The sequence below is a fragment of the Muscardinus avellanarius genome (genome assembly GCF_963383645.1).
Source record: "Muscardinus avellanarius genome assembly, chromosome: 5".
NCBI classification, from domain to species: Eukaryota; Metazoa; Chordata; class Mammalia; order Rodentia; family Gliridae; genus Muscardinus; species Muscardinus avellanarius.
In genome coordinates this window covers 16534382-16549038 of record NC_137790.1, presented here as the reverse complement: position 1 = coordinate 16549038, position 14657 = coordinate 16534382, and the positions used below count along the sequence as shown (strand labels likewise).

The window sequence follows — 14657 nt, the reverse complement described above, 5'->3', positions numbered from 1 at the left end:
CCATGGTGTGACTAGGACCCAGAGGGAGTACACGGGGATGCCGTGCGCATGTGTGTTTCTACTACTCTGAATCTCACTGTGATGTGTATTATAGTACATCAAAAACGACAGGTTGCATATTGAGCCTCAGTAATTCTGGATCCTACCAGCTATTTGCTATTTACATTACTAGAGCGAAGCAAATGGATAGCCTCCCCCCTTTTATGATTAAGCAGGAAGGAGCGTGACTTCACAGAAGGAAAGATGGATTAAGTCTCAGGAAGCATTGGGTTCCATTCCTGACTATCTTCTAGAATTCTAGCATGCCCTGTCTGTAGATGAACTTTACAGACGTGGCTTTCTTCTTCCAACAAGTGCCTGCTTGTCTGATTATTAGGCTTGGGATGCCAAAGTAGAGTATATTCCCATTTACCCGTGCCAAATTGTTCTGGCATTAGATCCAGTAAGCTAGAATAGCCATGATGTCTAGGTTTTTGAAGTTGTACTGCAGCAAATCAAATGCACTTAACAGCAAAACCAGTTTTACAAAGTATCCATTTATTAATGCAGGCTATCTCTATAATGGGTCAGTATTAGCAAGGGGATATTTCTGCCTTTTATCCAGATTTTTTTTAAACAAGTGATGGAGAGAATTTAAAAAGCCATGACCACTGGCTTGAATTTGTTACCTTTAGTGTGAGCAAGATAGCCTTCAAAAGGTCTGGGGATTGGATCTTCGATGAAACTAAAGTTAAATAGTGTTAGCAATCTTGTGAGCACAGGTCCAGGTACAAAATGGATTTGAATTTGGTGGTGCACTGCCAAGGTTCTCAGCCACTTTTAAGTGGAGGATGTTATTATAATACTCTCTTTACCAAATGCCATTAAAAGACAAGACCCCAGAGGTATCTGGCAGCAGTTAATACCATCCCTGTTTAAAATACCTTTCTGGTGATTATTTTCCATGCCTTCAAAGAGACATATTTTGTTAGAAACCTGGAGTGCTTTGTGTACTGCATTTTATTTTAGACCATGCTATCAGGGAGCTGGAATAGGATACAGTTGGCTCCCTGGATTTTTGAGTTCCACATCTGTGGGTTCAACCAACGGAGGATCAAAAGCCTCTGAAAACAGTTGTGCCTATATTCAATGTGCACACACTTATTTCTTGTCATTATTACCTTAAACAAGGGAGTCTGAGGACTATGTGCAGAGGATTCTTTGAATTAGGTATTGAAGTCACCTAAAGATGATTTAAAGTGTACAGGAGGATATGCTTAAGTTATTTGCCAATTCTGTTCCATTTTATATAAGGGACTTGAGCATCCTTGGATTTTGGTGTCTTGGGGGTTCCTAGAACCAGTCCTCTTGGTGCAGTCGTTCTCATTCCTTCATTGTAAATGGCCTGTATCACTTTCTCTAGCATCAAAGAATATCAATCAGTTTTTATTAATACATTTGGTTATATTAGTAGGACTATAAAAATTCGTTCCTTGCTTTATGATAATTCCAAGTGCTTTGTTTTTTAAATGACTCTTTGACTGTGTGTCTTATTGAATTTTCCGTAGTGGTGTATTGGGGCAGAGATTGGACATGGGTGGAAGATGGCCCCTGGGAGTCAGAGTCCGCCTGGAGAGCTGGAGGCGCTGCTCACCCAGGGGCTGTTCTCTAGCACCAAGGCTGGGGCAGCAGTCTTTCCTTAAAGATATATGGGGGGGGGTGACTTGGATATTTTAGGCCATATTTCTGCCAGGTTTTCTCAGCTGAGGTTGTCCTGGAACCTGCAATCCTCCTGTCTCGGCCTCCCAAGTACTGGGATTCCAGATGTGTGCCTTCACGCCTGGCTGAGATGGCTTCTTTTGATGCAGTGAGAGTCTATTACCAATTGGTCCACTTCCATGCTTGCTGAGGGGGGCATTTACACAGCTGAGGCCAGAGCTGCTACCACCATGCAGGCTCAGGCTCCCTTGAAAAAGGGCCCTGGATTCTGCCTCAGGTAGAGAAGGCCACCTGGAGCCTTGGGAAGACGGCTCTGTTCGGGTGGCTGCCTGTTACTCACTGAGACCCAGAATGAGTTCCTGGCGAACTGTCTGCTTTTCAGCCATGGTTTGTGGTGAGAACAGAGAACAAAGCCATCAAGGCTGTGACACGGGGGCTCAGTCACTTGGAACACATCTAATGCTGCTTGTTTTCACCAACGCTTCCACTTCTTTGGAGGGCAAGAAAAAAATAAAAAAGGCTTTGCAGGGCTTTCCCTTTCTCTAGTCTCTACCACATTCTCCTTCCCTAGTTCTCTGACATAGTGTGTGTGTGTGTGTGTGTGTGTGTGTGTGTGTGTGTGTGTGTGTGTTCCTAGGGATTTATCCTAGGGTATTTATTCTTCTTTGGCCCCATGGAGAGTGTTGCGGCCACCTCATTAGCACCTTGTTAAAGCACTTTTCTGCATATCATATTTTTTGGTTTTGGCTAATGGGAGAGTATTGAAAGACAAGAAGCCATTCTTATTGGAGAGCTACCAACTGGCCATTTGATAATTCTAATATGTATATACATAGATACATTCTCAGACGAGAATGGATATATATATATATATTATATATACATATAAAGCTATATATATCATATATATATATATATATATATATAATGTTAAAATTTGGTCAGGCCAATTAATCCCTTCTTGCTTCTGTGCACACAGAAAATGAATGAACAAAATTGTCTTATACATTCTGTCTGTCCCCAACTGAGATGATGGCTCTAAGGGAAGGAGAATATACAGCTGCTTTAACTCTGTGGGTGCAGGGCTGGTCCTGGCGAGGTGACCCTCATGAGTTAAAGGGCTCCCTAGTGAAGAATCGTTTTATTTTCATGTTTTAGATGACACACCTACTGAAGACGCCATTCCTTTGGTCTTTCCAGAATTAGAGCAGCAGCTACAGGTAAGGATTTTTCTAAAGTCTTTTTGCTTTTCTTCTTAGTGTCACACGAGAGAGGGATGGGAGTGGCCTGCAAGAGATGGGCTTCACACAGTCATTAATATTTGCATTTCCAGGGTTCCAAGGTCAGGATCAGGCCCTCACAGAGTACCCTCATGGGTTATGTGACTATGGCACTGAAACTCCAAACACTTAGAGTATAAACTAGCTTCCATTTTTAAGGGGTTCTAGAGCCTGAAAAAAAGGGCTTGATCTCCTTTGCTATGGATATCTCTGGCCATGGGAATTTTGGTTATTTTGAGTTACTGCTTTAGTGATAAACTATGTAGAGGAAATTTGTTTTATAATACTTTAGAATAATCTCCCTTTCTCTCTCCTTCCCTCCCTATTTTTCTTTCTTATTGGTATGGAAGATTTAACCCAGGGACATTCTACCTCTGAGCTATACCTCCAGCTATTTTATTTTATTTTATTTTATTTTATTTTATTTTATTTTGAAACAGGGTCTTGGTAGGTTGCTGATAGTCTCATTATATTGCTGAGGGTTGCCTTGAACCTGTGATCCTCTTGTCTCAGTCTCCCAAGTACTGGCATTACATGTGTGCCTGACATGCAGGGCTTTCTTCTCTACCACCTTCTGCTTCCCTAGTTCTCTGACACAACCTTGTGTGTGTGTGTGTGTGTGTGTGTGTGTGTGTGTGTGTGTGGTTTTAGGGATTTATCCTAAGGGTATTCTACCTCCAGGCTATACCCCAGCCCCTTCTATTTTTTTATTTTGAAACTCGGTCTTTCCAAGTTGCTGAGGCTGGCCTTGAATTTGTAATCCTATTTTAGCATCCCAGGTACTGGGATTATAGGAGTGTGCCACCATGCCCCACTTCTTTGACAACTTTTAATGGAATATAATTACTATGAATTAAACCTTCAGAAAATTGTTGGTTTGACCCATGTCAAAATTTTATGTGTGCATAGTTTTCAGATGGTCTATCAAAAGTATCCTACCTGAACACACCAAAATATTTTTTTTAGTCTTTTTGGGGGGCGGTACTGGGGATGGAACCCAAGGGCATTCTACTTCTGAGGTACACCCCCAGCCCTATTTTTTAATTCTTTATTTTGAAACAGGGTCTCACTGAATTGTAAAGGGCCTCACTAAGTAGCTGAGACTGGCTCTGAACCCAGATCCTCCTTTTTCAGCCTTCCAATGCTGTGATTGCAAGTGTGTGCCACCATGCCTGGCCCAGAATGTTTTCTTAAAGAGATAATTTATGGATTTTTTTTTTTTTTTGGTACTGGGGTTCCTGGAAGCCCTTCTACCTCTGGGCTATACTCCCAGACCTATTTTTTTTATACTTTTTATTTGGAAACAGGGTCTCTTAAGCCAGCGAGGCTGGCTCCGAACCAGCGCGATCCTCCCATCTCTGCCTCTCAAGAGTAGGGATTACAAGCGTGCGCCACCACGCCCAGCAATTTATGACTTTTTAATTTCCTTTAGATGATATATGGTGATTCCAGGCAAACATGGTTTTTTGAATGAGGTTCTGCCTAAAGTGCTTGTAACTGGCCTTTGGCCAGCCATTCACTTGAGTACTTAACTATGTAATCACATTTAGACAGTCACATAGAGGTCCTGAATCTTGTACAAAGATGTTCTGCTTGGTCATCATTTTCTTCCCCATAGAGACTGATTTCGAAAGACTTAAGGGAAGGGTCTGTGATCTCCACCTACCAAAAGGCCTTGACATTCAATATTACAGGTTCCGTGTCTCTTATCCAAAATGCTTGGAACTAAAAGTGTTTTGGATTTTGGAATATTTACCTTCCATATAATGAGATACCTTGGGGTTTCTAAAACACAAAATCGATCATATCTCACATGCACCTTACACACCCAGGTTGAAGGTAATTTTGTACAATACTTTTAGTGCACCTACATTTTGACTACAACCCATCAGAGGCCAAGGGTGAAGTTTTCCACCTGTGACGTCACATCAGCACTCAAAAAGTTTTGGTCTTGGCTTTTCAGGTTAGGCATGCTCAGACTGTATCTTTTACCCAGTGGTCCTTCCCCGTTGTGGATGTACCTGGTGTCATCCTAAAATCATTTGAGTTTGGGAACCCTGGTCTCAGAACAGACATCAACAGAGGTGGGAAGAACCAAGAATGAGCCCTTGGTGTCTGAAGGTATTCCTTTCTGTTTACCTTGGTTCTTATTTCAGTGCCAGGTGCACTGAGTTAAAAGCATGGCAGAAACTAGGTCAGGTTGTTCCCATTGCCGGTTGGCCTCTAAAAACCAACCCAGGGTAACTCAGGTGTTCCCCAGACCCTTGGAGGACCTCACGTCCCCACCTCTGCAGCAGCCCTGGGCAAGCCCGCTCCGCAGAGCACAGTCAGTCATGTCAGTATTACTGAAGGTTGCAGAGGAGGTGGGAGAGTTATAGTGACAACCGTGCAGCTGTCAACACACGGCTCCGTCATCTCCTAAAATTTCCTCTTCAGCTCCCAGTCATCTTATCTCCCTCCTCCCCTGTCCCTCATGCATGGTCTTTGACATCTGACCACACTCTCCCTTTCCTCTCCTTTTCAGCATGGAGGAGAACTCCTCAGCTCCCTCTGCCTTTCCTTCCTGCCACTTCACACTGAATACCATGTTCTGTCCTCACAGGGGGGCTGTCTACAAGCTGCTGCTGGTAGTGCAGTTGGGATTGGAAAATAATAACTACACTTCCCCCTCGTCACCAATTTTCCCCCTTTATTATGTTACCTCCAATCTATTTTATTGCCATGGAAATTGGATAAAAATAAGGGGTAAATATGTTTTGAAAATAAAACAGAAAGCATAATCAGCTTCTTGTTCTCCCATCGAATTATGGCTCATGAATTCTACTTTTGTGTATTGGAAAAAAAATCTTTATTTCTCTCCATCGAGAACTCAAATGGTTTTCCCTGGTTTGTGGCTCGCTCTCCACAGGATTCGCAGCACCCCTGACGGTTATCCAGATACTTTTCTGTGGAAGCATCACTAGGTCTGTTTGAGTTTTATGGCTTTAATTCTATTTGACATATATTAGAAATTAAGTCTTTTTAATTGTTTTACTCCAGTGAGACTATTTCATCTTCATGATCTTTAATGAGGCAGGCAGTTAGAGAATGGCTCTTGTTCTGGGATTTTGAATCTCCCCTCCCACCTCCAAATACGGTATTGCTTTATTTCTTCCTTAACAGAGAGAACATTACTGGCATTACAGTTAAACATATTTAAGTAAGAGTATGTTTTGAAAATAAAGAGAGACCAGCAGAGTAGAAGAAGGGAACCAGGGGAAGAGAAGAGGGAATGTATTGGGAAAAAATTGACCTAATTATGTTGTGTGCCTATACAAACATGTAACAACAAATCCCAGTATTATGTGTGTTTATAATGCACCAATAAAAAAAAAACCAACTGCAGCTGGGCGTGGTAGTGCGTGTTTAAAATCCCAGCATTTGGGAGGCTGAGATACGAGGATCATAATTCGAGGACAGCCTCAGCTAATTAGTGAGGCCCTTTGCAACTCAGTGAGACCTTGTATCAAAATAAATAACAAAAAATAAGGCTGGGGGTATAACTCAGAGGTAGAATGCCCCTGGGTTATATCCCAAGTACTGTAAAAAAAAAAAAAAAGCAAACACATGTTTATTGGGTGAAGAATATGATTGAATTCGTCACACACATTTACCAGTTGTGATGATATTTGGTTAAGGTTGCCTCTGTTTAGATTTGTTGCCTATAACCTTCATTTACACTCCAGAGCAGTAGTGACAAAGCCAAACCAAAACAACAACAAAAACAAAATAAAAACCAAGACAGCAAAGACTAAGAGACAGGAAATCTAACACAGAAAACAAGACCTAAAAGAAGATTCTTGTTTCTTTGCTTAGCCCAAGCACATGTACTTAAGCCATTCTATAGCAGAAAGTCTTGAAAGCAATGAAAATACTTGCTGTACAAAGAGTGTGAACCATTACACTGAACAGGCCATCTTTATGGTGAGTTTCATGTGCTTTCACCATATACTAATGGCTCTTGGAATTTTTTACTATCATAATCCACTAGGTAAGAATGAAGGTTTGGTTACAAAGGCGTATGAAGTACCTTGTGGTTGTCACTATTAGTTTGAAGATGAACTTCTTCTTGAGTACCTCTCTTGGAAAAAAATTGCCTAAAAATGATATTAAAATTTGCCTACTGAAAAATAAAATGATGTAGCCAGCCGGGCTTGTAATCCCAGTACTGGGAGGCTGAGACAGGAGGATCGCAGTTCACAGACAGCCTCAGCTACTTAGTGAGGCCCCTTGCAACTCACTGAGACCCTGGTTCAAAATAAAGAATAAAAAAATAGGGCTGTAGCTCAGAGGTAGAACCCACCTGGGTTTCTTCCCCAGTACCACAAAAAAAAAAAAAAAAATAGTAAAAGAAAAAAGAAGCTAGGCAATTATTGTCAGCCCTACTTTTTGAAAATATTCAGACTTAAATCCCACCAATGTATATTGAGTTCCCTACATATGATCTCATTTGAGCCTTGCAATAAATATATAAATAAACTCTTATGTCTCCACTTTGCAGATGAGAAACTTGAGGTCAAATTTTGGTCTTACTTTTTTTCCTAGTTTCTGCTTTCCCTTAAAACTTTTTTGCAAAAATGACTTTGATAGGTGGAGACATTTTGTTTCTGGTTTGCAAGGTTGCCATGATGTTGTCCTAGAGCAGCCTTGTAAAATTTGTTCTGACGTTCTGATGTCCATTGCACATTCCTTGGTCATTTATAAAGTGTAGCTATAAAACATCTAGGTGGTAGATACTCTATCACCAATCTGACCCCCAAGATTTTTCTGTTGTTTTGCCAAGAATGTGGACATGTTCGAGCATGTAATTCATGATGCTTCTATTTTCACAGAAGCCAAAAAAAGCCTTGTGCAAGAATAGTAGTGACAAACATTTCTCTTGATGTCTCTATTATTGCAAAATGTTGGCAAGAGACCTCAGGGTAAGGTAGGTGTTAAAATGAACATCTTTGTATAAGATTCATTCGAGGGTCTTTGGCTTCTGACCAAGGGTAGGTGAAGGTTAATTCTATTTTTTGCAACCCCCTTTCTTAGACTAGGTTTCTAAATTCCCCATGCATATCAGGAGTGGTATTTGAGTACAGCTAATTAAGATTATATAATCAGAAGAAAGAAGGGCCAGTTCTATGTCTTCAAGAATGAATGAAAAATGATTACCTTTCTCCCGATCTTCGGTTTCCTTCTATCAAAAAAGAGGAATGACCTGACTTCTCTATTTTGAAAGATGGTGAAATATTTTAGTGGTTTCAGGGTTTAGATCATGACTAATATTGTCTTATAGCTTGATCATATTGTTAGAGTTTGGAAACCATGGCTTGACTTTTGTATGACCCAAAGCCATGCTATAATGTCTTAATTGTATTGAAATGAGCAATATGATTTTATAATCAAGGAGAGGACATGGAATCAAATAATCTGTAATAAATATCCCAAAGGGGATTACAATGACTGAAGCCTGGGCATTGGCATAGATTGACCTAGATTTGGGTCTCAGCTCCAAAATAGTTTTTGTGATTTGGGGCATGTTATTTATTCTTCCTAACCCCCCCTTTCTCACCTGCAAAGTGGAAATAAATATATCTTATATTGTTGTAGGAATCAAATATGTTAACGAGTAGAACTAGCATAATGATTGGCAAAATAATTGCTCAATTAATGGGAATTTTTTTTGTTAGTGAAACTAGATTAAATGGAATATTTAAGAACAAGTCATTTACCTCTGTATGTGTCAAGTGAAAGAAAAGAGGCATCCCTTTGGATTTTTGAGTTAGGGATAGAGGTTCTGATGATTAGAGGTTCTTCTTCTTCCTCACCTCCTCCTCTTTCTTCTCCTCCTCCTCTTCCATCTCCTCCTTCTCCTCTTCCTTCTCCTCCTCCTCCTCTTCCTTCTCCTCCTCCTCCTCTTCCTCCTCCCCCTCCTTTCTTCTTCTCCTTCTCCTCCTTCTTCTTCTTTGCACTGGGGATTGAATCCAGAGACATTCTATCTCTGAGCTAAACTCTCAGCCTGATTTTATTTCTTATTTGGAAGCAGGGTCTTACTTAGTTGTGAAGGATCTTGCTAAGTTGTCGAGGCTGGCTTCAAACCTGAGATCCTCCTGTCTCAGCTTCCCAAATACTGGGATCACAAGTATGCCCCACCATGCCCAGTATTTGGAAAACAATTATGATTTTTTTTTAAGCTAAATTGAGCAATAGCTTCAAACCCTTTAAAGTCCTCTCATCTGGTCACAGATGACAGTGACAGGTGTCTCTGTGGTACACACTGAACTTGCCTTTTCACAGAGTCTGATAAGTCCAGAAACTGATGTCACCGCCACAAATAAATAATTTCATAGCTTCTCTTGCGTACCATAATATCTTGTTATCCGAGCAGCCTCTCCAGAAACTTCTTTTAGGTCTTGCATCAACATATCACTTGATTATCTGGGAAGCAAAAATGGTGCAAAATGATGAGGTCTCAGTATTCTAGGATTCAGCTGCAGTGGCCTTTAACATCCATCTGGAAATGCAATTAGAAGCACACATAAGAAGTGCTGAAAGTAACTAACTTGGAAACATGCCAGCCGGGGGTGGTGGTGCACGCTTGTCATTCCAGCGTGTGGGAGGCTGAGACTGGAGGATCGCGGTTCGCGGACAGCCTCAGCTACTTAGTGAGGCCCTTTGCTACGCAGTGAGACCCTAGTTACAAAGAAAGAATAAAAAATAGGGCTGGGGGTGTAGCTCAGAGGTACAATGCCCCTGGGTTCCATCTCCCCAGTACCACAAAAAGAAAAAAGTTCTCTTTCATGCATTTGTTGAGACATATCTTAGAGCTGTTCTTTGACTATTGTGACCACACAGAAAACATATATAGATACTTTGGAGCTTTACAATAGTATATTTGCTTATTTATTTATTTATTTATTTACTTATTTATTGAAAAGCCTAGTTAGTGATCATTAGGGTATGCCTTACTGGAAATGCTTGGAGACTTTCTTGAGTTCTCTTGCTTTCTTATATTGCTTATATCAACAGAAAGGCCTTACGTCTACTTTACCGTAATGTAAAATAATGTATAAGTTGGTGGATGTGAAAGTAGTACTTACTTGGACTGTAATTTTGATACTCTAGAAATGTCAGTTTTTAAGATATGGGAACAATGTTTAAAATTATTTTTTTTTTACTTTTATTTTTTTAACAATTTTTTTATTCAACATAAGTAGTATACATTTAAACTATATTTGGTGCCCTCTCCCCCCCGCCCCCGTTTTCCCTTCCACCCTCCCACCAATAGTTGTCCAGGTTAACCATGTCTTATTCATAATTTTATACATGTTCAGATATAGACCCTCATTAATCAAGATCAGCCTTCCTCCTCTCCTATCTTTCCATTCAAACTTTGCTGGTATTTCCCCTCCATTATTTTAAAATTCTAAGTTAACAGATATCTAATGATCAGCATTAGCCCCAATACCGTTTTCCCCCGTAGCTTTAACAAACTACTCTTGCTAATCTTGAGACATTAAAATGCAGCATAAATTTAAACCAGACACCCCCACTCCCTCTTGTCCTCTAGAAATAGGTAACCCTGAGAATCAAGGAATACGTACAAAGACATCAGCCACTGTCGAACGTTTAGCTTCCTAAATATATCTTCTGTGTGGGAAGCTGGGATAGGAAAATTAAATTCTTACATCTTGAAGTGGGTGGGGCCAGGAGTAATTGGAGAAGCCGAGCAGCAAACGGAAACGCTTAAGCCGGCTTTGCCCCTGGAGGAGCTGGGTTTGGCCCAGTCCTTTCCCATGGGGGCCCTTCCCAGAGGGCGGAATCCACCCACCTCGGGAGGTGCTCGCTGTGAGCCGATGGCTGAGACAGTTGATGTGGCTCAAGCCGGCATTCTTGGAACAGGACCCTGCGGTTTCTCTCTTACTTCATCTTGTTAAATTGGTCCTGGTGATTGGGCTGGATACCAGAGATAGTAGCAGCTCCTTGACCTGCCCTGTAATTTAAAGCCTGTAAGGTCTCCTTGTTCAGGCTGCTGCGGTGGGGAGGAGGCGGAGATGAAGACGAAGAGGAAGTGGCCCTCCAGGCCGCTGAGCTCATCCAAGCCTCAATCTGTGTCTTGGAAATCGATGGTTTGGATTCTTTTTCGTTGAGATGCAATATTTCAATCGTTAAGCAAGATTGGAGAATCAATGTACCCAAGGTGCGGAACTGTAGCATAATTAAGGGGAAAATAACAAGGGCATTTTCTCTTTCTGATGGGAAAAGAAATGATCAATGTGAAAAGTGTACTGTTTGCTCACCCACAGCCAGAGTGGTTAAAACAATTATGACAATCGGGGCGTGGTGGTACACACACTTGTAATCCCAGCATTTGGGAGGCTGAGACAGGAGGATCGGGGTTCTCCAACAGCCTCAGCTACTTAGTGAGGCCCTTCGCAACTCAGTGAGACCCTGTTTCACAAATAAAAAGACTAAAAAATAGGGCTGGGTGTGTAGCTTGGAGGAACAATGCCCCTGGATTCCATCCCCAGTACCGTAAAAACAAAAACCAACAAAATAAAGAATAAAAAAAATAGGGCTGGAGGTATAGCTCAGAGATAGAATGCCCCTGGGGTCCATCCCCAGTACCAAAAAAACCCCTCCAAGAAACAAAATACAAACAAACAAATGAAAAAACTACAGTATCTCACATAGAAACAGTCAAAACCAAGAAATAAGAATTGAATCAGCGTTACTTTTATTAAAATAAGACAAAATAAAACAATATATTTTTCTACCCAATTAGGGCATTCTTTTAAATTATATTATTATTATTATTATTGTTGTTGTTGTTGTTGTTGTTGTTGTTGCTGCTGTTATTTTAGCTTTTAATATAACACAAACCTATACACAGCAGATTCATTCACGAGTGCCCCTCTTCTGCCACACCCCTTAAGCCTACTGGTAGCTCCATTTTTAATCTGGAAACCTGATTCTTGTGCATGGATTTTAGGCATCTGTTTCCTTAGGCAGGAACTTTTGTTCAGTGAACACTGTTGGTCACACATCGTCTCTTAGTTTGAAGGGTTCGGAGAAGAGAGAACGACTGCAGCCAGGATGGCATGATGCTACACAAATACACACATCAAATCACAACAGCGAGAGTGTTCTGTCAAGCCGCATAAGGCTTGTCATTATTCTATATTTTGCTCTTTATGTTCTGTATGAAACCTGAACATCTCCATACTTTTATGTATCACAATCCCCGCTGAGATGGGAGCCCTTTGTGTTTTAACGAATTCTTTGATGGGCTGAGATGAATGTCTATTGGTGTCACTCGCCTTCTAAGGACAGTAGACCCTGCTGACCAGAGGAGACTTTGATTTACATTCGTGGTTACCAGCGAATGGCTAGGGATTATAAAAGGGCGAGGAATGTGAAGTTCCCTGGAGAGAAATTTGGGAAAGAGAGAAAGGCTGGAAATAAATGGAGTGAGCTTCAGATAGGGAGCCCTGGCAGTAATGGTTCAAAGAGGGGCTAGGGGTGGCAGAAATAGCCAATGATATCATCTCTTATTTTTTAGCATTAACTTTTTTTTATTGTGGAAAAACTCTATAACATAAAGCTGACCATCTTAGTAATTTCTAAGTGCATAACATAAAGCTAATCATCTTAGTAATTTCTAAGTATAAAGTAGTGTTGTGTTTTTGCACTGTTGTACAACTTCTTGTTCTCCTCCCTCCAGTCTCTGACAAGTAGTGAGATAATTTTATACTGTTATGGTGGCTTCTGTAATATCTATTTTCTCACTTTAAAAATTTTCTCACTTTAAAAAATCTATCATCTATCTATCTCTATCTATCTATCTATCTATCTATCTATCTATCTATCAATCTATCTAATCTATCTACTTGGAATTAAATTTAAACCCCTATATCTCACCATACACAGGAATCAACTCAAGATGGATCAAAGACTTAGACATTAGACCTGAGACTGTGAAGTTAGTAGAGGAGAGCATAGGTTCAACACTACAACATATTGGCACAGGCAGTAACTTTCTCAACAAAACCTCCAAAGCTCAGGAAATTAAAGCAAGAATTAACAAGTGGGATAGCATGAAAACTAAAAAGTTTTTTCTCATCAAAGGAAACTATCAATAACCTAAAGAGGAAGCCTACAGAATGGGAAAAGATCTTTATCAGCCACCACTCTGATAGGGGGCTAATATCCAGAGTATACAAAGAGCTCAAAAGACTCTACACTAGCAAAACAAACAACCCAATCAAGAAATGGGCAAATGAACTAAATAGACACTTCACAAAAGTAGATATACAAAGGGCCAATAGATACATGAAAAGATGTTCTTCATCACTGGCCATCAGGGAGATGCAAATCAAAACTACACTGAGATTCCATCTAACCCCAGTCAGAGTGGCAAGCATAAAGAAATCAAACAACAACAAATGCTGGCGAGGATGTGGGGAAAGAGGAACTCTTTTACACTGTTGGTGGGAATGCAAACTAGTTCAACCACTATGGAGATCTGTGTGGAGATTCCTAAGAAAGCTGGGAATAGATCCACCATATGATCCAGCTCTACCACTCCTGGGTATCTTTCCACACACAATGGAATTCTGAGATTCAGCCATAAAAAAGAACAAAATCAAATCATTTGCAAGAAGATGGAAAGTCCTGGAGAGCATTATGTTAAGTGAGATTAGCCAAACACAGAAGGAGAAGGTACATATGTTCCCTCTAATATGCCCAAACTAGGGAACGTAGAGGATACCAGTGGTACTCCAGGTAATGGAGGGGAAATACCAGCAAAGCTTGAATGGAAAGATAGGGGAGGAGGAAGACTGAACTTGATTAATGAGGGTCTACATCTGAATATGTGTAAAATTATGAATATGGCATGGTTACCCTGGATAATCATTGGTGGGAGGGGGGGGGAGGAAAACAGGGGTGGGGGGGAGAGGGCACCAAGTATAATTTAAATGTATACCACTTATGTTCAATAAAGAAAAAAATTAAATAAAAAATTCTCACTTTAAAAATCTATCATATCTATCTATCTATCTATCTATCTAATCTATCTACTTGGAATTGAACCCAGAGGTATCCTATCTCTGAACTATACCCTCAGCCCTTTTTATTATTATTAATTTTATTTTATTAATGTAATTTTATTGGTGCATTTTAGTCTCACACAATAATGTATTTCAGAGCCATAGTGACATACATGCACAGAGCACTGAGTGAGCTCCCCCACTGCCCCCCATTCTCCCCTTCCCCATACATGATTTTGAGATTGGCACTGGTATTTTCACATATGTATACAATGTCAATGGAAGTGTTTCCTATATTAAGTTCCCCTTCCTATAGACCCTGTACTTCGCTCCTCTGTGGTTTCTCCTCCCTTATCTAAAGTCTTTCTATATATGATTACTCCCTACCTCCACATATGACAGAAAACATATGGCTCTTCACTTTCTGTGATTGGCTATGTTTTTTTTTTTTTTTTTGAAACAGAATCTTGCTAAGTTTCTGGGACTGGCCTCAAATCTGCAATCCTCCTGTCTCAGCCTCCCGAGTACTGAAATTACAGGCATGTTACACCCGGCCTGGCTTCTTTATTTCTGTTTCATGTTTTCAAGCAAATTGGTAGACCTG

General features: G+C 40.5%; 1 protein-coding gene across 1 annotated transcript in view; it reads left to right on the top strand.

Annotated features, from left to right (window-relative positions):
- The window catches only part of MAP3K7CL (MAP3K7 C-terminal like), a gene marked incomplete at both ends in the record, with an annotated part of 45126 nt that overhangs the window by 12591 nt on the left and 17878 nt on the right, over positions 1-14657 (top strand). The window contains one exon of the mRNA XM_080696349.1: positions 2857-2918. Within this exon, the coding sequence (XP_080552475.1) occupies positions 2857-2918 (62 nt within the window). The remainder of the gene's footprint in view (positions 1-2856; positions 2919-14657) is intronic.